The sequence below is a fragment of the Cavia porcellus genome, unplaced genomic scaffold, assembly GCF_034190915.1.
Source record: "Cavia porcellus strain 051 isolate PalLab524CR breed Dunkin Hartley unplaced genomic scaffold, mCavPor4.1 scaffold_7, whole genome shotgun sequence".
Classification (NCBI taxonomy): domain Eukaryota; kingdom Metazoa; phylum Chordata; class Mammalia; order Rodentia; family Caviidae; genus Cavia; species Cavia porcellus.
In genome coordinates this window covers 22,347,434-22,372,594 of record NW_026947490.1, presented here as the reverse complement: position 1 = coordinate 22,372,594, position 25,161 = coordinate 22,347,434, and the positions used below count along the sequence as shown (strand labels likewise).

The window sequence follows — 25,161 nt, the reverse complement described above, 5'->3', positions numbered from 1 at the left end:
TGGGCTGTCTGTGAAGAGAATCCAGAAGTGATACGTGCGTGTACCAGTCTCTCACAATGAGTATATTTATTTTGCATCACAGGCACGTATTAACTTAAAAGGAGAGGGGAGAAAACATGAAGCTCAACACAGGCGCAGTAACTGCATAGCGATGGGTGTCAGATCAGGGCCTGCTTCTGCAGAGGGAACTGGCAGGGAAAGGGCACAGGGGAAAAAAATCTCAAAGACGTTGGAAATATTTTCTGGTTATCTACATGAACCTAGCTATTTGCAAAAATTTATTGACCTTATCTCTAGGGTAATTTAACATCTCACTCCCCCAAAGATAAAGGTAAAAAAGTACAAGCTTTTCCTTCCAGAAGCAGCATTAGGATGTGAGAGTTTCTGTAACGTGGTTGACTGGACGATTAAAACCTCATCTTTCTCATGGTGGCCGCCACAGCCACCTCCAGTCCTTCAGCCAACCTCCCTGTCTTTGGAGACCTTTGTCCCCTGGGCTCCAGTCATGGCCCTTCTGATGTCCCCGCCCTCAGCCTATCTCTGGGTGCTGCTTATCCCCGGACCTCTCCTGTGTTCTCCAGCTCCTCAGCCCAAATGATCCCAGAGAATCCTGGGCTTTATATATTATCTACGGGCCAGGGATATAGCTCAGCTGATTATCACCCTTGCACTTGGCAAGTGCAAGGGCCTGAGTTTGATGCCTGATACCAAAAATAAAACCTATCATCTACATGAGAAGCTCTAACATTGAGCGTGTTCAGATAGTTACTGAAAAGAGGACAGGGCAGCTTGCTTAAAACAAATAAAACTCTGTGTAGGGGGATAAAAGTGTAGATGACTGTCAATATGGGGCAGCAGGTATGTGGGAGTTCTCTATACTGAAATACTTTTATGAATGCTTTAAAAATCTGTAGCGACCCCAGTGGTGATGCATACCTATAATCCCTGCACTCAAGAGGCTGAGGCAGGAGGATCACCACGTGTTTGAGGCCAGCCTGGGCTACACAGTGAGTTGAAGGCAGCCTGAACTACATTATGACATCCTGTCTCAAAAAATAAAAATGGTTAAGAAATTCAAACCAAGTGTGGTGGTACACATCTGTACTACCAGGAGGCAAGATAAAAGGATTGCTGCAAACTGAAGGCCAGCCTGGACTACACAGCGAGATTATCTCAAAAAACAAAAAAGATCCCAGTAAAAAGTATCACTCTTCACTAGCTGGTCACGCCCAGCCTTGAGGACTGTTTAATGCTGCACCCCTGAGTTTCAATATATGTATACTTTATGAAATGGCTCCATCAAGCTAATTGCCAGGTGCCTGCCACCGCAAAGGTATTTTTTGGTGGTGAGAACACTTAAAACCTGCTCTCTGAGCGATCTTCCAGTCCACCGTGTTATTAACTCCAGTCATCGAGAGGACAGTAGATCTCGAGGGCACCTCTGGAGTCGGCCCTGCCTTATGCTTCCTGCCATGCTGTTTAGCCCCGGCTCTGCCTGCCACACCGATTCCAGCCATGGACTTTCCTGGACCGTCCAGGCGGGCAGAGCGCCTGCATCATCTCCTCCTTCCACTCTTGCCAGGCAGCGGACTGTTCTCTCAGCTGCCAGCACTGTTCCCATTTCACCTTTCTGGGGGGCACGGATTAGATACAAGGTGCGTGGCTCAAACCTTCACACATTTCTATGGTCTTCCTCGGAGCTCTGACCACAGCGACCACTGTCAGTCTCTGTTGTTTACCATGGAGATATCTCTGAAAACATACAACAGAACGTGTGGCCCTTGTGTACAGCGCTGTATTACACTGCAAGGTCCAAATCCTGGCACTGGCTACAAGGCCCTGTGGAACCCAAGTCTGTCCACGTCTCTGTCCCTACATGATCCTGTCCCTCTGCCCTTTCCACTGCTCTGCTCCAGTCACGCTGGCTACCTTGAAGAACCAGCCTGGGCTCTTTTGAAATATATATTTGGGGGGCTGGGGATTTAGCTCAGCGGCATAAGCACCTGCCTTGCAAGCAGGCGGTCGTGAGTTCGATCCCCGGTACCGATAAAAATGAAAAAGACAAAAAAAAAAACCACAAAAACATATTTGGTCCTTGAGCACAGGAGTGCTGCTCTGGAGGCTGAGGCAGGAGGATCACCTGGGCCCAGGCGTATAAGACTAGTCCAGCAACACAGTGAGAACCTATATCCAAAACTCTCTCTGTCTGTCTGTCTGTCTCTCTGTCTCTCTCTCAGGCATGCTCACACATTCATCTTTCTCCCTGCTTCCTGGCATACCACCCAACTCCTACAACCTTGGCCTCTCCTAAGTGACAGTGTCTTTTGCGGTGCTAATGAGCTGATGACAGTGGTCAGCAGCCCCTTAGGTAGCCTCAGGGTGGGACAGCACTAGAAAAACCACAGGATTAGAGCATTGGGATTTTCAGCCCCACCCTCAACCTCCGGGGAAGGGAGAGGGGCTGAAGGTTGAATGAACAGACAACAGCCAATGATGGAACCAATTGTGTCCTGCAACGAAGTCCCCACAAACCTACAAAGTCAGGATCTGGAGTTTCTGGACAACTGAACATGTTCATGGAGGTGGCACGTCCAGAAAGGACATGGAAGCTCCACACGCTGGCCTACAAGTATTTTCAGCTGTGTACTTTAGTAAAAACAAAACAAAACAATGTTTCCCTGAGTTCTGCAATCACACAAGCAAATTAGCCGAACCCCTAGAAGATGTTTCGAGAACCCCAATTTATAGCCTATTAGTCAACACAGAGAAAACCACCTGCAGCTTGTGACTGGCACAGGAAGGGGGAGGGGTTGGCCTTGGGACTGCAGTCTCACAGCTGAGCTGAACTCCAGGACACCTGGCCCGTGTCTGCTGCAGATCTGACTGCTGCCTGGTGCGTGGGGAATCCCCGAAGCCCACATCTGTCAGAAGCTGTTACGAGAGAACCTGAAACTGAGTTTGTTTCCTCCCCTCGCAAATCTATTCCTACCTCTAGGGCTTTCGGTTACCGGTCTTCAGCATCTCCTGGGGTTTTTTTGGTTTTTGTTTTGTCTTGTCTTTTTGAGATAGAGTCTCACTATGCAGTTCAGACTGGATTTGAGCTCACTTTGTAGCCCAGGCTGGTCTTGAACTCACAATCATCCTCCTGCTCAGCTTCCCAAAAGTTGGGATTACAGGTATGTGTCACCACACCCAGATTTCTGCTATGATTTTTGCTTGTTTGTTTGTTTGTTTGAGACAGGGTCTCACTACAGTTCAGACTGGATTTGAGCTCACTTTGTAGCCCAGGCTGGTCTTGAATTCACAATGATCCTCCTGCCTCAGCCTCCCAAGTGATAAGATTACAGGTGTGTGCCACCACATCCAGCTTTAGTCTTTTAATGTATGATTAGTATTTTGTAGCCTAGGCTGGCCTCCAATTTCGAAGGATCCTCCTGCTTCAGCTTCCCAATGCTGGGATTATACACGTGTACCACCATATTTGGTGTTAGTATCTTCTTGAAGTTTCATTTCCTTATCTTCTTTCAGGCTTCTGCTTAAATGTAACTGTTGTTACTAGTTGTCACTGTGACCTGTTATTCCTCATTCCCTTCTATTGATTTGGGGTAAACTAGTAAACATGTATAACATGATGTTTTGATTTATGTATGTGTTGTCAAATGGCTACATCAAACTAATTAACATCTGTCTTATCTCATATACTTATTTTTAAATGTTTTTTGAGTGTGGTGAGAATACTTAAAATCTGCTCTCAGCAAAATTCAAATATATGGCATACTGTTACTAACAGTAGTTACCATGTGGTACGTTGGATACCTTAAACTTGTCTTTGTATCTGTAGCCCACATCTCCCTTTTCCCCTGCCACTGGTGTTCTGTTCTTTACCTGATGTCATCTGTACCACTAAGATACAGGCGGGGCAGACGGAGGGCAGATGCTGCCTCTGATCACTACAGGACTCCAGCCACGACTTTGCTGGCAGATGACCAGAGCTCCACAACTCATCCACTACATGAATGCACACAATGAAGAGAGAATTAATAAAGAGATGAATGGACTGCTTGGCAGGGCTCTCCACATTCCCAGGGCACATAGCTTTTGACTCACACCCTCTAGTTCAAACAAGAAATTTCATTGAAAATACAGGCATATGCACACAATCAGATATACGAGGGTATTTTTAATGACAACAAATGTTGATAACAATAGAAGTTCAGAAACAATCTGAATGTCCATCAGTAGGAAACTGCTCATAGGGGACAGGGTAGCCACCCAACAGCATTCCATGCTGCTAACATGGTGTCTGACTACCCTGATGATTCATCAACAGGGCCCGATGCCTGGTACGGGGAAATGTGGACTCGCCCTGGAGTGAGGCAGGCTTGGGGCGGAATCCAGGGCCTTCAGTAAGGTCCTTCTCTGCTTTCAGACTCATTTAAAAAAAAAAAAAATCTGATAAACAGAAAAGGGGGAAGGTTGCAGTGACCTGCATAAAGCAGGAAAACAGAGCCTGGTACGCAGTGCACACAGCATCAGTGCCTTTTCTTTTCCCTTTTCAAATCACTGCCACCACTGAGGGTTGCCCAATGTAAAACCGGAAATGAAAGGTAATAAGGGGTTGAGGAATTCAGGTTAGCAAAACAGATAGTGGCTGGAAGGGGAGATGTTGAAAGGGACACTGAAAGACATAATCCAGAGATGGTCTGTCATGTGTCTCTTCATTAAACATTCAAAAGCAAAATTCTCCGATGTTCTAAATTTAATGACCAGCAGATAGAAGAGCGATGGGGAGGTGGATCAGTTAAGAGTTAAGGGCCCAAACCAATGAGACTATTATGCAGTCTTGAATACATGTTGCAACTGTAACTCAAATCCCATCTTGACCTTATCTGGGTTATAAAACTAGCAAACCCAAAAGCAACAAGAATTTCTCCAAATTTCCCTCCTTTACATTACCTTATTCATCTATAACCAACATAAATTCCATATAAACAATTTATGCTGCCTTCAAATTTTCTTTATAAAAATACTCTTAGCTGTGGTCCAGCAGGCATTTTTCTAATAATTATCTAGCATAATTGCTAGATAATTATTAGAATTATAACTCAGCCCAGAATCTGATCCTTTTTCTGTCTAGCATCTGTAATGGCTCAATACATACTTGCATTTGAGAGTTCTGGTTTAACACCACAGTCTCTCAGAAGAAGCCATAAGTGACAGAACTCAAATTAGTCTATGTGACTGTGTTGCTGGTTAGCTTGGGTTTTTGCTTTAGTAGAAATGGAAATTAAAACCAAAGCACCAATTTACAGGAAAAAGGCTGTAATTGGACCTGGAGAGGAAAGACAGGGAAGGAGGGACACCCACAGTCTGATACAGGGGTTCAGCCTGGCACACCTCACAGGCTGCTTTTAAGGTTTGAATGGAGACCAGTTTATCATCATCTCATCCTGGTGTCACTGTTCTGGAATCTTTATGGCTGAGGGATGGTTTTGTTCCCAGGAAATGATGGTTTCTGCCTGTGGCGGTCTTGGTCATGTAGGGCTCCACCTTTCTTAGAATCTAAGAGGTCTAAGGTTTAGGATGATGGCTGGAGGCCCTCAGATATAGCTGACTCCTTTGGTAAACCTCTTATCTTGGAATCCTCAATTTTGAAGGTGGGGGGGGGGTGAAGTCCGGTAAATTCAGGGCTAATCAACCAGCTAATCAACCGTGTCAGGCCAGTTCCTGGACAGGCACTCCCTAAATGATCAGCATACCTCTATGCAGAGCTGAGAAGAGATTACACCCACAGGTACAGTATCAAAGGATACGAAATGAAATCAAACTTCATTTTGCTTTTAGGTACTTAATGGGGATGTGTATACCCAAGTAAGAGGCATGGTTCATAGCAAAATTGGCCTTTAAGTCCCTGACTGTGCCAGGAAAAAATAAAACCATGTTGCTAAAGAACAGCAACTAAGGCCCCAGGATTCTGCCTGTCCCCTATCTACCCTATCTACGCTGTTTTCACCTAGCATGTGGCAGTCTGAAGAAACAGTAGTCTGGCATGTTGGGGGGGGAGGAGGTAGCACCAGGATGAGGCCAGGGAGAAAGCAGCTCACAATCAACCACATCATCACTGCAGACCACAACAAAATAACACTATGCTACTATGCACCAGGCACTTCCACCATTTAACCCTGTCAGCAACGCTGTACGGTGTCACTATCCCCATTTCACCAAGGTGGACACAGAGATGAAACGGAGACCAGAAGGGGAGGCTTATGTTTATTCTCTTATTGTCTTTTTGTTTGCTAAAATTAAGTCAGTAGGTACACAAAGTACCTGTTCAAATAACATTCGCTTATTTATTTATAGTTCTGGAGTTTGAACCCAAGGCCTTCTTCTGGACTGCATCTACAGGCCCCTCTGCCCTTTTAAAACTTTTTTTGTGTATGTGCTGGCAGAGCGAGCACTTTAACTTTTTGAAACTGAGTCTCCTTAAATGACTAAATTGCCCAGGCTGGACTCCACAGGGCGATCCTCTGACCTCGGTCTCCTACAGTGTTGAACCTACAAACATTTAATACAATTGAAGAAAACACTTTAGGATTTCAAATGAAAAGCGAGAAACCTCCCACTAACGACTCTGCTCTAGCAAGAAACAGCCTGTTGCCGCAGTACGGGACTGCGCATGCGCCCCTGCAGGCCGCGCCCCATACCCGGGAGTCCTTAGAGGCCAGAGCAGGGCTCTGCCCGCGTGTTTTTGAATTTTCGGACCTGGAGTGGACGCCTCTCACCGTAGCGGCGGAGGGATTTATAGCGTAGTCCTAGCCCCAAGTAGGCCTTGAATCCCCGAGCCTTCAGGATCTGACCTGCCCACCTCAGGCGTCCCATCCTGCACCCCTGGGTCTGGGGGAACCCTCAGTCCAAGCTGAACCTTGCTCCAATATACCTCGCTGCCTTTGCTTAGTTGTTCCTGCCGCTTGCCCGACCTCGCGTTCTTTCCCAAGTGATTTGAGCCCCTCGCCTTTTCCCTCAACAGACCGGTATCCCTTCCAGGGAATAGTAGGTCTAAATAATTCCTGAACCAACCCTCAGCGTAGGACACTGGAACACCCTGCCGCACCAGCCCGCCGCACCCTGCCAACATCAGTGGAGAGATGGGTCTCGAACTCGAAATCTCTGAAGCTGCTGCCATTCCCCACTCCACTTGCCCCTACTTCTCCGCCCCCTCGCCGAAGAGACGCGCACGCTCAGAGCCATCTGCGGCGCGCTCCCGTCGCCGCTCCGTAATCCGCATGCGTGGTAAAGTAGAACACGTCCATCAGAGCATGCTCAGCCTGACGGATTTGCAAGGCTTGACCGTGACGCATGCGCAAAGCCAGCAGCCGGCGGGACCTGAGTTCGGCTTGGCATCGCGATACCTCCTCCTTCTCCTCTTCCTGTTTGAGGCAGGGCTTCTTTTAGGTCGCTCTTCCAGGACGCCAGGCCAGTTGTGGAGTGGTCAGTGTCCATTTTCTCTGTCTCTTTTTCACAACCTTGATCCCCAAATACCATTTACTGGCTGGTGGCCTGTGGAATTTCCCTGCCCCCACCTCACCGCGTCACAGGCGAGCGCGCGCCCCGGCCCCAGGAACCAATCAGCAGTCGCCTTAGGTAAGGCGCGAGCTCGCGCGAAGGGCGCGCGCTGACGGGGCGGGGCTTGAGGAGGTGGGGCGCGCCACAAGTCCTGCCCCTTCGACGACAGTCCTCTACCGGTTAAAGGGCCGGTTGTGCAGCTGGCTAGGAAGCCGGGGCTGTAGGTTAAACGACAGATTGGCCAGTCAGGGTAGGGATGACAAATAATGGATAAGTAGAAATGAGCCCCGGGAGTTCTAATAGGTAGAACCTATAATTTGTCTTAAAAGGACTGGGAACATCACTCTCATAGCATGTCAAGGAGAAGCTTAACGTCCAAGCAGATTCTGGGTAGCAGACCGCTGAGGGAGGAAACTTGAGTTGTGGAGCGCCCCGCGGGAAACTTCGTAAACTGAACCTGCAAATAAACATGAAGTACCAGGGAGCTCTTAGAAAGAGGCGTGAATAGATTATTATGAATTTTGGGGGTGCCAGGTGCCCCAAGAGAATAGATGGAAACACAGCTGGAAATTGGAGGCCCCCCAAAGAACTTGAAAATAGATGCTTTGATTCCCAGAAGGCCCCCTAATGGGAATGTGTGAAGTAATGTTTTAGATATTGAGAAAGCCCCCCAAAGAATGGGTGAATCAGACTCTTCCTGGGAAGTCACCATAAGAGTCCTGTGAATAGACACTAGACAGGCTGGCTGAGTTTGGGAGATCCCCAAAGGAGCCTGGAAACAGCATTGGGGTACCCAGATTGTATATAGACGAGTGCTCCCCCAGGGCTGTTAAATAGACTCAAAGTACTGTGGTTAGTTTCAGAATAATTGCAAATGGACACTTATTTGCCAGGAAAGAGATCATCTTAGGTACCTGAACAGACATTAGTGCTGGGGCAGAGTCCCCAGTGGGGATGAAGACAGACACTTAAGCACTGGGGAGGTTTCCAGAATAACGTGGAAACAGACACTTAATTGCAGGGGAGGAAAGAGTCCCAAGTTCTGGAGAGATGTCCTTGGGAGACTGTAAACAGTCATTTAAGTGCTGACTGAATCATTTTCCATAAACAGGCCCTGGTCCTTCTCTGTTTAGGAAGGCCATCTTCATCCTGGTTTGTGGCTAGGGAGAGGTCACTTAGAGCAGCGAGGGTGGCTAGCCAAGCCCCTGCCCAGCAAGCAGAGTTTTTCCTGCATCCTGTAAGCAGATGTGTTCGTTCTAGGGTATCTACCACAGGGACCTATTGATGTCATTACCGAGGTGGCGCAGGGAAGGATTCCTAGTGATTTAACAGGCTCCTTAAAACTAAGTGGGGATGAGCACCAGAGCGCAGTCGTTCTAGGCTCTGCAGAATACATTGTCCCTGTCTTAACTGCTCACCTTTGCCATAGCATGGAGGAGGAGGCCAAAGACATTTTGTAAACTGATGGCTATGGCTGTGTTCCGGCAAAACCTTGTGTTTAGAAAACCAGACACAGACCGAATTTGGCCACAGTTTGCCAGCCTGACCTCTGAGCTGGAGCAGATAGCCCTAAGTGGTCCTCCAAACAGTTAAGTGCTCTGAAGCCCTCTTTAGCATGATCCCCCTTGAAACACTCCTGAGGGACCTGTCAGCCAGTGCTTAAATGGTAGAGTGGGTTCTGTATCTTACAGGACATCTTATGAGTCCTGTGAGAGCCCTAAATGAAGCGAAATTTGGAATGAGGGATGGCAGACCTTCAGGGTGGAAGGTAAACGGGCCAAAATGTTAGGATATCAGGTTAAATGAGACCCGAGGATGCGGGCTCCCCAGCACCGTGTATGCCAGTATTGAGTGACCAGAAGGTTGAGGAGCTCGGTGGTGGTTTGTGCCATATTTGGGGAGGGAGAATAGCCCACTTTTATGGGAAATGCCTTATGAGTTGTGTTGTTCTGGGAGCATTTCAGATAGTTTTGGTGACAAGAGAAATACATCTGTTTGTCACTGCCTCCACAGGTTAATGAGGGGCTGCTGAGCCTTCTGTCTTGTTATAGCATGCTGGCCATTAAGTTGCCTCATAGCCCAAAATGGCTACCTGCACTTCACCCTCCACACACACATTCCTTCCAGTCAGGAGAGGAAGAGGCAAAAGACACATGCCAGCTTCTGTGAAGAAAGTTTCTGGAAGTTGCCAAATCACACTTGGGCTGTATCATTGGCCAGAAAGTACTCGTAGTCATGCAGCCCTGCTTAACTGCAAACAGAACAGAGAAGTGTGCTTGGACAGCTATGGAGCACAGAACTAGGGTTTACCCTGTTGAAAGGAGCAAACAGTGCCCAGCTGCTGCCCAGCGTGGAGCTCTTTTGGAGGGCAGCGCCTCCATACCGCCCAGGGGGAGCAGGTGGAGTAGGAAGAGACTCTACCTGAAACCCTCTCGTCCCTCCTGCAGGCCATCATGTCTGAGTCGGGGCACAGCCAGCCCGGGCTCTACGGGATAGAACGGCGCCGGCGGTGGAAAGACCCCAGCTCTGGTGGCCCGCAGAATCTCTCCGGGCCTGGCGGTCGGGAAAGGGACTACATCGCACCGTGGGAAAGAGAAAGGCGGGTGAGTGGACCCAAGAGCAGCACCTCTGTTTCTCTTTGTCCCGTGAATGCAGCTTGCACATCTGCCACCTGCTAAGCTTCAGTCTAGATCCCAAGGATTGGTCTCTAAACAGAGCTTCCCTGGGGGAGTGAGAAGGTGGAGAAAGAGAAAGGGGTTGTTTTAGACAGCACAGGGAGAAGGTCTCTGAAAAGAGAGTGACTTTTGAACAGAGACCAAAGGAGACAAGGGGAGAAACCATGTTAGAGTCTGAGTTGATGAGCATTCCATGTGGTAAGAACGGCACTCACAAAGGCCCTGGGGTAGCCCGTGACTGGTGTGTTCTTGGCCAGTGTGCTCAGTGGGTGAGAGAGGAGGGAGACTCAAAGGGTTGAGGTCACAGTGGTAACTGGGTCAGGTCCTGTAGGGCCTGGTGGGCCTTAGAAAGAACTCTGGCTTTCACCCTGAGTGCAGTTGGCATTGCAAGGTGTGTGCTGAGAGGTGCTGCTGTCCTAAGAGTGAGGCCCCAGGTGGGGGGGCTAAGCTGAGGTCAGTAAGCTTTGGATCATGCTCAGGTCCAGGTCCAGGTTCATGTCCAGGTCCAGGTCCAGGTCTAGGTCCAGGTCCAGTGCTAGTGCTGTCTCAAGCCCGCCTCATTCTGCCTGCTCCAGTGCCCGGACCTGAGCTTCTGGAGGCCTTGGTTTGTGCCTTGGCCCAGCCTCGCTCCTGCCCTCTCTCTAGGCTCTGTGTAGGCTCACTCCTGGCCCTCTCTGTAGGCCCCACCTCAGACACCTGGCGGGATAGAAAGAGAGGACACTGGGACCAGTTTCTGAGCTGTAAAACTACAAGCTCAAGACGGATGTAGTCACTGTGAGCTGGGCTCCTGCCTCTTCCTTCTCAGAGGGACAACACGGGGGCTCTGCCACACGCACCTGGGCATGTTCCCATCATCCTGCCCCAGCAGCTCTGCTCCCCGCACACGCAGCTCCCACATCCCCGCCTGATCTTTGGTGTGGCTGCCGATCGGCAGCTGCCTCCTGCTGACTCTAGGCCGGGCATACTACAGTCCTCCAACTGGGCCTCATCCTGGACACTTCTCTCCCCGCCTGATCCCCCCGCTAGGAACGTGAGGGCTGGGCGTCAGCCTTCAGAGTGCATCTGTCTGTCACCTCCACCCTCACGGGTCACCGCACCTCCCACCTCCCGCAGACCGAAGCCCCTGTCCTGTAGCCCTTCCCTCTCCAGAGCCCTTGGTGCTGCCCTTGGTGCTGTTCACCATGAGCTGGTGACGTGGGCAGGCACAAGGGGGGACCTTCCCTGTGTGGGGGAAGAGGCGGACCCGGAAGAGGAACGGGGCTCGAACCAAGGTCCGTCTGTTTGCGTAAGATGAGGGTGAGCCAAGGGGGCTGGAAGAAGGCAGCGTGTGGGACTCCAGCCACCAGCCTGCTGGCCAGGGACAGGGTGCAGGGGAGAAGGGGAACAGGATGGCAGGTGCTGCAGCAGCATCACAGCACTTCCGTGTGTCAGGTGCCACTCGAAAGTCACTAGTCCTGGTCCCGTCATCCTTGTACCCATCTGAGAGGAAGGAGCCCCTGTCCCTGCACAGCAGAGGAGAAACCAGGCCATCAGAGAGGGCTCCTCATGCAAGTCCACCCAGTGGGCAAGAGGCAGGGCTGGCCTTGAACCTAGCTCTCCCAGCTCCAGTGCCCCAGCTCCTTCCTACCTGGAGCAGCTGGTCAGGATGGGGGGACGATTCTGGAGGCAGACTGCCTGGGCTCAGACCTGGCCCTGTTGCTTATTAACTGTGACTCTGAGGAAGCCACCTCACCTCTCTGTGCCTGTTTTTCCCTTTGGTAAGATGGGAGTAAGTGGGAGTCTCATAGGGTAGTCAGAGGGTTGAGGGAGTAACATGGAGGCTTTTAATGTAGTGTCTGCCACATAGAGGCCTTCCACAGTGTCAGGGAGAGCCAGGGTTGGTAACCGTGTCCCTCCCCACAGGATGGCAGTGAAGAGGCCAGCACAGCCGTCATGCAGAAGACTCCCATCATCCTCTCGAAACCTCCGGCAGAGCGGGTGAGTGGGAGGAGGAGGAGGAAGGCAGCAGGCAGGGAAGGGGTCTCCCCCACTGGCTGAAACCCTTTCATCCCTGTAGTCTAAGCAGCCGCCAGCGCCAGCTGCACCTGCCGCACCACCAGCTCCAGCCCCTCTGGAGAAGCCCATCGTCCTCATGAAGCCGAGGGAGGAGGGGAAGGGCCCAGTGGCCGGGACAGGTGCTTCTACCCCTGAGGGCACTGCCCCACCACCCCCTGCAGCCCCCGCACCACCCAAGGGCGAGAAGGAAGGGCAGAGACCCACACAGCCTGTGTACCAGATCCAGAACCGGGGCATGGGCACTGCCGCGCCCACAGCCATGGACCGTGAGTGGGGGCCGGGCAGGATGGACTTGGGAGGGGCACCCCTGTGCCCAGACCCTCACCCCATCCTCTGTCTCCTCCTCCCGCCCATCCAGCCGTGGTGGGCCAGGCCAAACTGCTGCCCCCAGAGCGCATGAAGCACAGCATCAAGTTGGTGGATGACCAGATGAACTGGTGTGACAGTGCCATTGAGGTACCAGGGCCCCTTCCTGAGCTGCGCTAGCTATCCTCCTCTGTCTCCTCCCGGCCTCCAGCTCTTAGCAGCCTTTCCACACTGACCCGCCTCCGGGCAGCTGCAGCAGTGAGGGCTGGAGTGGGAAAGCTCTCGCCTCACCAGGCTGAATTTCATCTGTTCAGCTCAGCTGTGTGTGACAGCCTGAAATACGCACATGTGGCTCTGAAGAAGGAACCTCACTGCTGCCCCAGGTGCCCTGGGCACTGCCAACTGGGTCGGACCCGTGGTGCCTCAGTGTAAACTGCTGTCATTGGCACTCCCCGGGGGAACAGGTCCTTGAGCCCCTGCTCTAGTTCAGACCTCATTTGTGCCTGCCCGGGGTGCCTACCTCCCCTGCTTCCCTCACACCCGTCATATCACAGTCCTGTCCCTGTCTTCCCAGAGTGCCCCTCTGCTTCCCCAACAGCCTGACCTTAGGACAACGGCTGGGCCCGTGTGCCACCTGGCCCCCACCACCTCTGTGCTCACTCTGTCAAGCAGATCTTCCCGCTGCAATGACAGTGTTCTGTGCCTGCTGTCCTGGACAGTAGTCACTGCCCCATATCGGGCTTGCAACCAAAGAAGAAAACTCTAAAATTTTAAAATTGTACTTTTAGTTAAGTTAAATGGCCACATGAGATCTGTGCCTACCATTTGAACAGGGACTGCTCTTCTGTTTCAAGGTTTTAAACCTCATGAAGGCTTTTTTTATTTTGTTTTGTTTTTTAAAAAAGCTTTTCTGCCAGTTCTGAGCACGGCAGTTTAGGGCAGAGCTGTTTGCCATTAGGAGTGTCTCTTTTGCCCCCTGGTGGTAAGAGTCAGCAATGCTGGTAGCCCTGAGGCAGAGGTCTCCGGACTGTTGCTAAAGGCCCAGACGTTCTGATCACCCTTGTGCATGCGGCTTCCTGTGTTGTCTGTTCCCTCGCTTTCCCATCCTGCCAGAAGTGGGAGTCTGCTCCAGGAGCCCTGAGATGCTGCATCTTTTCTGTGTTCCTGGGTTGCACACTCCCTTCTTCAAGAGCAGCCTCCTCTTGCCGGCTGTGTTCCACCCACTCTGACTTCCCTTTAGTTTCAGTGTCTTGACCATGCCAGGCTCTTTTCTACCTCAGGGCTCTTACAAATGCCGATCCTGGCACTCAGAACGTTCCACATAACCTTACTATGACATGGGAAAGAGGCCCTTTGCCCACATGAGAAGTTTTTCTCCGTATCTGATAGCGCAGGATACCAGGCACAGAGATCTCTGGGGTCTCCCTCTCACTGTGACCCCTGACGGATTCTTCATGCTCATATTTCTGCATCTTCCCACAGTATCTGTTGGACCAGACTGATGTGTTGGTGGTGGGTGTCCTGGGCCTCCAGGGGACAGGAAAGTCCATGGTGATGTCATTGTTATCAGCCAACACTCCTGAGGAAGACCAGAGGTGAGGGAGCATCAGATACGGATATAGGAGGCCAGAAGGGAGGTGGGCACCCTGCTGGGGCAGCAGCGGGGCAGGGCAGGGCAGGCAGGAGACTGGGTGTTGTGAGTGGTGTTACCAGAGGACGTGGAGAAGCTGTGTCCCCCCAGGGCTGTATCCGTGTCTTTAGTGTCTTTGTCCGCTGAGGAGGATAATAGGTTGGATGGGTCTGTTTGGCTGCGAGGCAGCCGGCCCTGTTCTTCATTCCTGCTTGCCTTGCCCCAGGACATGGTTCCCAGTGATACAGTCATTAAGGCTTTGGGTGCAGGCCCCCTCAGGCTCCGTCCTGCTGTTACCAGCTGCTGGCTCTGGGCCTGGACCTTTCACCTCCCAGTATCACATGTTTAGGTAGATGTTTAGAGGATAAAGCAAGGTGAGGAAGGTGAAGCTTACAGGCACTTGGCATAGAGCCTTGGTGCTTATGGGGTGAAGGCCGATAGGATCTGGGGAATCGAGTGGAAAAGAGAACCAGATGCAAGGGGCGGGTCCCATACAACTTCAGTCCTCCTGTGGCCTGGAGAGGATGGGCCATAAGGGTTCCCTTGCCTAAACAATATTCTTCAGTAAGGATGCAGTTAATTATAAAATCAGAAGGGAATTTGGGGAAGAGAGGAACTTAAGTAGAACCTGTAGCCTGGCGTGGTGGCGCACACCTGTGATCCCACCACTGGGGAGGCCGAGGCAGGAGGATATGAGTTCGAGGCCAGCCTGGATGGTGTAGTGAGTTCAAGGTCACCCAGAATTGCTTAGCAAGACCCCTTCTCAAAAAAAAAAAACAAAAAACAAAGCAAAACAAGCAAACAAAAGAAATGGGACCTGAAACTAGGAGCAGTACAGGGAAGGGAGAAAGGCGAGGATTAGGGAGTGGGGGAGATGTGCGCCTCAATGAGGACTCAAACTCGGGGACAACCAGGGAAAGCAGCCACTTGGGGTAGTAAGGAGCAGAGACATAGTCAGGACTCGCACTAACAGCATGTGCAGAATTTTGTGCATATCTGCATTTGGCTTTCGTCTAGGGACCGGGTCCAGTTTTCAGCAGCTGGGCTGGAGGTGCTAATGGAGACCCGGCAATGGGTAGAACCCCTGCTGTGGGACTCCTTGGAATCCTCCAGAATTGGGCTGTGAGGCTCCTGTGCCCCCTCCAGGTCGGCCCCCTGCCACCTCCTCTGTGCTGGCTGCCCTCAGCCTCACGCCCTTTGGAACTGTCCTGGCTCTCAGTTTCCTTTCCATGTCAGCTCTCAGCCGCAGTGGCACAATTTCCTCCAGGCTCTCAGTTCAGATTCCCAAGCCAGAGAATGCCTCTGGCTCAGTTTATGTTGTTAATTAGTATTATTTTGCTTGTTTTTTTTTATTTCATTGCATTTCATTTTGAGACAAGCTCTCAATATGTAGTCCAGACTGGCCTCGAACTCACTATGTAGCCCATGCTCGAAACTCAGCTTGTTGAGAGCTGAGACTACAAGTGTGCGCCACTGTACCTGGCTCACCAGCTTGTGGTTTTGACCCATGAGCCTGCGGTATGGTGGACTTGGGGATTGACTCTTTCTATCAGTCTCATTGGCCGAACCTCTCTTCATAATTCATCTGTTTCTCCCTTCCTTCGTTCCCTCCTCCTTGCTGAATGCCAGGAGCCTCTTATGTGGCCTTTCTGTCTTAGTTTAGTCCAGTTAGACTCTGTTGAATGCTAACTATGTGTCAGGCACTGTTCTTGGTGCTAGGCACAGTAGTAGACAAAATTAACCAAAACATGTCTTCCCAGAGCTCATGTTTTAATGGGGAGATATAAACAAAACAGCCTTTTACTTTGCACATTAGAAGATGAAAACAGAAGGGAGTGAGTTGGAGGGAGGTGGCCTAAGTTACAGTTTTATACAGGGCGGTCAAGGAGGGCTGGGACAAGGAGACAGTGGACTGAAACAGGCTGGGAGGACATGGACCATGTCAGGGCAAGGGCGGGCACAGATGAAGCCTCTGGGCTGGGGCTCAGCTGGGTGACGGGAGTGCAGCCTGAGAGGAGGGGAAAGGGGGGAAATAGCTCAGGAGCAAAATGGCTCCGTGGTAGCATGTTTGCCTCCTGTGCAAAGCCTGGGTTATGACCCCTAGCTGCCTGCACCCCCACCCCCACGAAACAGACTGGCGTCACAGGAGGGGATGAGGTAGGGAGCTGGAGGGAGGCCACGCAGTGCGGGGCCTGTCAGCCCTTCTCTCTTCTCTCCACTCTGTTCTCCTTGTCACACAGCAGCAAGAAGGGCTTTTCAAACCAAAACTTGTTCTGCCAGCCCTTGCGCATTACCAGGGCCTTTGCCAGGCTTGTAGGCCAAGGCCCCAGTTCCTGACCATGCCCTAAGATGGCCTGCATGGGCTCCACTTGCTGCCCCCCTGGTCCCCAGCCCACCCGGGCTTGTTCTTGTTGTTCTTGCCCGGACTGGTCCTTGTGCAGACCACCTGTCTTTTGCTTAGAATAGTCCTCTCCTCTGTCCCCCTCACATTCACCTCCTACTGACCCTCTGCTTTCTCTCCTGCCCTCAGCCATGGGTCTGCTCCTTCACGGCAGCCCTTCTCAGCTCCTCCAACTGCCTTATCTCTACTCAAATGCCACACGCCTCTTCTTTATAACCCCTGGTCACTGAGTCCTGTTGATTTGTAAGCCAGGCCAGAAGGCCCACAGAGGCAGTCTTTGTTCACTGATCTGTCCTGGTCACTGGCAGAGGGGGCAGTGTTTGCTAGAAATTACCCTTTGGCAGGCAGGTACTGTTCTCCTGATTTTCCAGAGATAAGTTCACTGTCTGAGTCACAGAATTGAACTCTGCTTTAGGGGAGGGCCTGGCTCTGCCTACTTTGCATTCCTGTCCCCAGCAGCCAGCACAGGTGGGGATGAGGAGAGCTGGTTTCTCAAGAACTGGAGAACAAGACTCCAGACTTCCACTGTGGGGATGGAGGGTGTTGAAGTGGTATCCCCTTGCCTGCCTAGGAGCAGCCAAGGATCCTGCATCACGGCCCATGCGGTATCCTTCTCAGGGCTTTGCCTAGATGAGCCTCATGGGAGTTGGGAGGTCTGGGTGCTGTGATTATCCCCATGTTATAGTTGAGGAAATTGCAGAGAACAGGGATAAGAGATCAAAATTGCCCACAGCCACAAAGTCCAGAGGATGCAGAGCCAAGGTTGGAGCCCTGGCAGTCGGCAGAGCCTCTGCTCTTGAGGACCTCTGCTCCTGGCTTTGGTGACTGAGTGAAGCCCGAGAGACGAAACATGGCTGCCAGACGTGGGCTGCAGATGGAAGCCAAGTGGGCAGGCAGGGCCATGGCTCCTGTGCATGCACTCTGGAGACGTCAAAGGCTAGGAGCCAGAGCTCCCCTGTACCCAGCCTGCTCCTCTCCACAGGGCGTATGTTTTCCGGGCCCAGAGCGCTGAAATGAAGGAGCGGGGCGGCAACCAGACCAGCGGCATTGACTTCTTTATTACGCAAGAGCGGATTGTTTTCCTGGACACCCAGGTGCCTGCCCCCAACTCACCTCTCCTACCAGCCAGCAGGGAGGGTTTGTAAACCAGACCTGAGGGACCCCAGGCTGCTGGCGGCCTCAGCCAGTTGTGTCATTCTTGGTCCTTGTGCTCTGCCCGGCAGATTTTGCGTGTCTCCCATTCACCCTGCACGCAGACTAAAGGGTCTATAGGTGGAGTCCTTTGAAGTGTGGACGTGGGGTTGGTCTGTCCACAGCCTGCCCTTCAATACGTAGCAGCTGAGCAGGGTCAGCTTTCGCTGCCTTCAGTGCCGGTCTTCTTGTGTGGGGATGAGGGTGGTACTCAGCCTCCTAGGGGTTTGCAGGATGCAGTAGAAAGCCCAGGGTAAGTGCGCGCTGGGACCTGGCTGGGCCCTCATCGGCTTCTCGCTGCTGTTGCGGCTCACCTGCCCGCGTTTCCTCCCAGCTCTTCTCAGGCAGTGGCCAGGTGCTCAGCCCGCCACTGACTTGACTCTCTTGGGGTGCCTGTGCCCCAGGCCCTGTGCCCCTCTGCCTCCTTTGGACTGGGAACATCCTCTTCTGTCTCCCGAAAACCACTGATGAGTTGTGGGACCTTGGGCAGCTTGTTTGATGTTTCCATTCCTCAGTTCTCTTACACAGGGAGAATAAAGTTGCCGGCCTGTCTCCTGGGGGTTTTGTGAAGTGTGGTCCAAGGGATGCCCTGGCCACAGTGCCCAGCACAGTTAGGTGCTGAGCACTCTTAGCAGGGAGCACTGTTACAGGGACAGCTTGCCTCCGCTGCGGCCTCCTGGGCAGCCTCCCTTCTCTACACCCCTTGCCCCCTGCACCTCCCATCGTAGTAGTGACCCTCCACGTGCGCCTCAGTTTTCCACCCGGCAGGTCCTTCTGGGCACAGCTCCTCTGGGTTCGGGGCCTGGCCCGTAATGGGCAGTACATTTGGAGGACTAGGTTTCTGGTCACTTCTCATTGATGACACAAGAGTGTGGGAAACGTAGACTGCAAGGTGAGCCCTGTGCTAGCCCAGCACAGGGATGTGGCTGAGGGCAGGGTCAGATGCCCACAAGGAGAAAGGAAGTTAGTAAGACAGAAGAGCCGAGCTCACCATGTCCAGTTCTCCAAAGCAAGCGGTCGGGAAAGCCCTGACCAGCAGAATTCCACTCTGCAGTGGGAATCCAGGAGGCTGTTGGCTCAGTCGGCCCTGCTGCTTTTCAGAGTGCTCCTTTAAGAAAAGTTGGGTGCCAGGCGTGGTGGCTCATGCCTGGGGATTCCAGCACTCGGGAGACTGAGGCAGGAGGATCGTTGCGAGTTCGAGACCAGCCTGGGCTACAAAGTGAGCTCAAGGCCTGCCTGATCTGCATAGAGAGACCCTGTCTCAAAAAGAAAAAGAAAAGAAAAGTTGGGTGAGCACGAACAGACTCTACGCACTGATAGGATTTTAGGATTTTTAAATCCTCACTGAGTTTCACACTTATCACTGTTTTTTGACCTGAATAATTAGCACAGTTCTGAAAGCATATGAAACAACAAATGACCAAAAGAGTCTTTAAGGGATGTGACTCATTCAAGTACATGGTGAACCTATTAGCAGTAGGAGATTTCTTCCGTTAGGGCCTGAGGTGCTGGAGAGCGTAATGATTTGTAGAAGAGCTGGGGAAAGCGTGTTGCTTTGAAATTTTTTCCTTCAGCCTCCTCTTGCACTAATTAGAAGTCACCTGCTTGTGCCTGACCTTGTTTCGTCCTGAAAGAGGCACTGTGTTTGCCTTCAGCGTGTGGCACTTCGGCTGCCACCACGGCCCCTTCCCTCATGCTGCTTTTTCTCTCTGGCCACAGCCCATCCTGAGCCCCTCCATCTTGGACCATCTCATCAACAATGACCGGAAGCTGCCTCCTGAGTATAACCTTCCCCACACCTACGTGGAGATGCAGGTGAGCAAGCTGGGCCAGGCCGGGGGGAGGGTTTTGCCTCCTGAGGTCTGTGATGGGGAGCTGGACTCGGTCATTGGCTGCACTTCCACTTAGAGAGAGCCCTGGGAACCCTAAGAGCTGTGGGAAGAGGGTGGCACCGAGTAACCCCAAGCCCTGTGTAAGAGGGCAGTGATGCTCCTGCCTCGCCTCACCAGGGCCGGCTTGTGCTGGCAGGGCTGGCACAGCTCTCGCACAGATGCTGCTTGGAGGCTCCCTGCCTTTGCCCCAGGGTCACAGCTAGGTCCTGGAATCCAGCACCCCGGTCTGGCCGGGGAGTCCCTCAACTCTGCATCCCTTCCTGTCCCTCAGTCACTGCAGATCGCTGCCTTCCTCTTCACGGTCTGTCACGTGGTGATTGTGGTCCAGGACTGGTTCACAGACCTCAGTCTGTACAGGTGAGGAGTGCTGGGGAGATGGGACAGGCCCAGGGCCCGCGACTCTGGTTTCACACAGCGTCAGAGGGACCCTATAAGGTGTGAGGAGGAGGCTGGGCCAGCCCCACTGCCCTCCAAACGCAGGCCTGGGAGCCTCCACTGACTGTTGCTTCTCCTCTTTCTCGTGCTTACCTCACCGCAGCCCTCTGGCCCTGGCTTTCCCTGACTCCACTGAAGGTGGAGTGGGCCTCAGGACTGAACTCAGCCCGCTGCACTCCTCACCCTGAGGTTGGGAGCACTTTCTCTGCAGACCTGCTGCTGCTCCCTCCCTCCCTTGTGCCGCTCCCTAGACCTCAGGCTTCCCCCGACCTTGCTGGCATCCTGTTACTGCCCTCTGCTGTTTCCTTTACCGCCTTTATCTCTGTGCTGGGAAGTGATGTAAGCCACTGCAGGGAGAGAGGTCCCCAAAGGTGCCTGCACAGTGACTGCTGGATATTTAGTACGAATTTGTAAGTGCATAGCACAGGGGCCTGGCTGCCCTGGTTCTTGGGAGTTTTGTGGCGCATCCTCTCCCTGACATGAGTGCCAGCCCATGACAGCAGAAAAAAAGATATATTTTGGGTCTGGAGGAGCCCTGCCTGAAGCAGCTATGCGGTCCAGAAGTGCCCTTGACAAGACTGGCTCAGCACCCCTGGCCCCAAGGATCTCTTTCAGCCTCAGTCTGTAGAAGACAGTGGTGGGGGCCGCTTTGGGCCTGGGCCCTGGGCACAAGGAAGAGGCAGGAGGACTCAGGGGGACTGGAAAACTGAGTCAGAGAGCAGATGTGCCCGAAGCCAGCAGCCCTGGCTTGGACTCCCAGCTCCTGCTGGGGTCTTTCCTGAGTTCCTCAGTGGCAGACTGTTCTGTGTAAGCAGTCAGCAGAGTGCCCTGTACCAAGAAAGCAGTTTATGGTTGGAAGCTTCCTTCCTGTTTGCATTAGTAATGCTGGAGGTGGGGGTGAGTTGTGGTGTGGCCAATTGAAAAAAAAATTTAAAAAGACTTGCTAGGGTCGTTGTGACCAGATCTAGGTGGTTTAATGCTGACACAGTCCCCTTCACTGTCTGCTGAGATTCATTTCACTTCACAAACATGCTGAACGTCTGTGCATACCTGGCACTGGGCACACGGGTGAGCAGCACAGGTGAAGCTCTGCTCTCATGGGCTTCAGGTTCGGGAGGGACAGGGTGTTGGCCTGGTGCACCTGCCAGAGCCTCGAATGGAAGCCGTTGTCACTGGTGGACTTCTGAGTAATAGGCCATGAAATTGCAGGTAATCTGTGTGAATGAGGAGAAAGTCCACACGTTTTATCAGACCCGTTAACCCTACCAGATTTATTCTATTTACTTTTTACTTACTTGGAAAGGTTATTTTTAGACAGCACCAACTGAAAGCATGTGTGCATAAAACCTGCAAACAGCAGATATTTATAGCAGCTTTATTCATAATTGCCAAAACTTGGAAGCGAGCAACACGTCTTTCAGTTGGTGAGTGGGTAAAGAAATGGGCACATGCCCGCGATGGGATGTTATGCAGTGCGAAGAAGAAATGAGCTGTCAAACCACAATCCCTAAATGCAGATTATTAAATGAAAGAAGCCAGTGTGAAAAGCCCAACCGTCTGACATCCTAGAAGAAGCTGAACGCGGCGAGGGTGCACGGAGTGTGCCAGGACTGGTGGGTGGGGAGCGGTGAGTCAGGAGTGCAGGGACGGTGGGGCAGGGAGACGCCCAGCCCCGGAACGGACACCTCCAGGAGCGCTGCCCACGCTGAGTGCGGACGCGGGTGACGGCCGTGGGTCACGCAGACTCACCGCTCTGGTGGGGTGTTGAGAGAGGGAAGCCGTGTGTGCAGGGCAGCAGGTGTGTGGGGATTCCGTGCGTTCTGCTGTTTTGCTGCCCACCTAAAAGTGTTCTGAAAAATAGTTTTGTTTTGCCTTCTTTTGTTTTTTGAGGTGAGGTCTGTGTTGTCCAGGCCGAGCTCAAGTGATGCTCTCGTCACAGTCCTAGAGAACTGGACTGTGGGTATGCGCCATCCTGACTGGCTGTTTGGTTTTGTAAGTGGGGCAAGCTCAAAAACAGTGTGTAGAGTTCACAGAAGGCCGTGGATCTGAGAGGTTTATCTTTGAACTCCTGAAACTGTGTGTGAAGCATGGTGGAGAGCTGACTTTCTAAGTGTGGCTGGGGCTTTCGTGAGAGTGTCGAGGGGACCCACCCCCCTGCCATGGGCTAGAAGGTGCCAGGGCAAGAGCAGCAGCCTCTCCATCCCACCCCAGGTTCCTGCAGACAGCAGAGATGGTGAAGCCCTCCACCCCGTCCCCCAGCCACGAGTCCAGCAGCTCAGCGGGCTCTGATGAAGGCACCGAGTACTACCCCCACCTGGGTGAGAGGCTTTCGGGCACTGAGGGAGAATGAAGGGGTGTGGGACAGGAGCCCTCTAAGGTGGTGGGGAGAGAGGGAAGAAGCAGGGATCTGGGAGGAGCACTTTCTGAGAATTATGAGGCAGGTCCGGGCTTCGCTCCGTGATTGAAATGGGACAGGACCAGGTGTGCCTGTTTCTGGGCCCTCCGCATCTCCAGTCCTGGGCTCAGAAGTGAGTGCTGAGGTCATCCAAGTGGCCCCCTGCACCTGCTCTCCAGCCTTTGCACCCGTCATGCCTGTGCCTGTGATATCCTTCTCACTGTTGCTTTTCTGCAGAGATCTAGTCCTGATTTTATGACCTGCACCCCAGGCAGGGTCTCCTCTGCCTCCTCCACCCTCACCCAGCCCCTATGCTCCCTGTCAGCTTCTGACTGTGTGTCTGTCTTTCTCAGCTATCATTTCTATCAGACTGGTGGCTCCTCGAGGGCAGAAACCAGATCTGACTTGGCACTGGGTCCCAGCCTTGCTGTGCGCACAGCCCGCTGCTGTGCCACGGTACACAAGACCTGCCACGGTGATCTGAACGCAGGAGTGAGGGCAGATATTCGGGGTGAGAAAGGGGAGTCCCTGAGACCGAGCACTGCCTGCCTCACAGGGCCTGTCCCCCCACCCAGTCTTCTTGCAGAACAAAGCTCGCCGGGAGGACTTCTGTCCTCGGAAGCTGAGGCAGATGCACCTGATGATTGACCAGCTCATGGCGCACTCCCACCTGCGCTACAAGGGTGAGGATCCAGGACCTCCCCAGCCTCCCATGCAGTCCCGCAGCAGAACCCTGCCCCTGTCCAGTCTGCTGTCCGGCTCTGCTGTCATGCCTCCCCACCCCCAGACCCACAGCACAGTACCTGCAGGCTGAAGCCTTTTCTCCTCCAGGTACTCTGTCCATGTTGCAGTGCAACATCTTCCCGGGACTCCCGCCAGACTTCCTGGACTCGGAGGTCAACTTGTTCCTGGTGCCCTTCATGGACAGCGAGGCGGAGAGTGAAAACCCCCCACGAGCAGGTGCACTTGCCTGTCCAGGGCACCTGGCCAGGGGAGGCAGCCTGCCCTGGCGGGGAGTGACAGGAACTCCCCGGAGCTGTGCGGGTGCTGGGATGCTATTTCAGGCGTCTGTTTTGGAGTGGGGAAGGTGCAGGGCTGACAGGGCAGGAGACCCTCTCCCGGCACTCTGCCCTTAGCTTCCCCACTCCACCCTCCAGGGCCGGGTTCTAGCCCACTCTTCTCCCTGCTGCCGGGGTACCGTGGCCACCCCAGTTTCCAGTCCTTGGTGAGCAAGCTCCGGAGCCAGGTGATGTCCATGGCTCGGCCGCAGCTGTCACACACCATCCTCACTGAGAAGAACTGGTGAGAGCTGTGCGGCGGGTGGGATGAAGGGTCCTAATTAGCTAGGGGGGTGTAGGTCATGCCCAGTTTACCAGTGTGAAAACTTAGACGCAGAGAAAAGTGCCGCATCGCAGGACCACGCACCTGTAGGCAGGCACTGCTGGATGGCCAGAGGGAACAGTGGGCCTACTTAGGCAGAAGCTCCACTCTGATGACTGGTGATGTAGCCAAACAGGGGCAGGGACGGGAGCCAACCGGAGCCAGGCGTCTGCTGGCCACAGCATCTCCCTGTCTCAGTCTCCCGCACTGTCCTCCTCCACTGCCCATTGGCTCTGCCCCTTGCTTCCACATGGGCTGTACCGCTGCCCTGGCCCCTGGGTCACCTGACCTCTGTGCCCAGGGCCCTCAGCAAATGGGTCCTGGCCTCATCTTATTTTGAAGACAGATTCGGAAGAGAAATAGCCTGGCTCCGTGCAGCTTCTCTGATGTAGTCCCCAGGGTCTCTGCGTGGGCTGCAGCCAGAGGGGTTGGGGGTGTGGACACAGCAGCCAGCAGCTGCTCAGGGCTGCAGAGTGGAGCTGGAGCCAGGCTGCACCACTGGCTCAGGGCTTGGTGGAGAGGGAGGATCAGACTTTCAAGCAGGGCTGGGAAGTCTTCGTCCAAGCCCAGCACCTGGAGCTTGGCTGCCCAAGTGACGTGAGAGCGGAGAGGACTCGATTTCAAAGAGGCTCCAGGTTGCATGCCTGGTCCTGCTAGGCCCTGGCTTCCTGCCTGTTGGCCACCCTCCCTGACTGTTGGCCTCCTCTCACAGGTTCCACTATGCTGCCCGGATCTGGGATGGGGTGAAAAAGTCCTCTGCCCTGGCAGAGTACAGCCGCCTGCTAGCCTGAGGTCACAGAGAGGGGTGCTGTGTTGAGAGCCTCTCGGTCCCCAGTGGACAGTGAGGGAGCGCACTGTGCTTGCCTCAATGGGCCAGAGAGTGGAGCAGGCCCCGAGGATGAGGGACCATGACTTCCTCATCCAGAGACAAAGTGTTCAAGGCCAGCAACGTCCCCAACCCCAACCTTAACTGGGGGCTTATTCAGGGGTGACTGTAGGAGACCCCACCTCCACCCTGGCCTGAGCTGCCCATCCTAAGTCCCCTCAAGGACAGGTAGTGGGAGCAGTGTGAGTGGTCGCCATGGAGCCCGGCCCCGCCCCGCCCCGCCCTCCCTCGCCAGGGCTGGGAGCACCAGGCCACTCTCCCTGACCCCAAGGCCTGTTGGGTCAGGTGAGGTAGGGCTGCAGAGCTCTGTATTGGGGTGCATCTGGTGGCTCAAATAAACACCATTGCGCAA

General features: G+C 53.2%; 1 protein-coding gene and 1 long non-coding RNA gene across 3 annotated transcripts; one reads left to right on the top strand and one right to left on the bottom strand.

Annotated features, from left to right (window-relative positions):
• Window positions 1-6,264: 6,264 nt before the first annotated feature.
• LOC134476674 (uncharacterized) lies at window positions 6,265-7,202 on the bottom strand. The gene is made up of 2 exons (XR_010048480.1): window positions 7,078-7,202; window positions 6,265-6,555 (listed from the first exon to the last, which is right to left on the bottom strand). It is a non-coding gene; the product is annotated as an uncharacterized LOC134476674 (long non-coding RNA).
• A 105-nt stretch (window positions 7,203-7,307) lies between these two features.
• Window positions 7,308-25,161, top strand: Smg9 (SMG9 nonsense mediated mRNA decay factor). 2 transcript variants are annotated; one of them, XM_003464564.5, is made up of 14 exons: window positions 7,308-7,488; window positions 10,011-10,166; window positions 12,141-12,215; window positions 12,295-12,559; window positions 12,652-12,749; window positions 14,082-14,194; window positions 17,613-17,724; window positions 19,541-19,636; window positions 19,985-20,070; window positions 22,360-22,466; window positions 23,119-23,226; window positions 23,375-23,503; window positions 23,701-23,845; window positions 24,636-25,161. In XM_003464564.5, exons 2-14 carry the CDS (start codon window positions 10,017-10,019, stop codon window positions 24,712-24,714), a joined length of 1,563 nt encoding a protein of 520 aa, XP_003464612.2. In that variant the 5' UTR covers window positions 7,308-7,488; window positions 10,011-10,016; the 3' UTR covers window positions 24,715-25,161. The 2 variants fall into 2 exon arrangements, with proteins under 2 accessions (XP_003464612.2, XP_005001367.2); XM_005001310.4 differs by having other exon boundaries at window positions 7,385-7,641.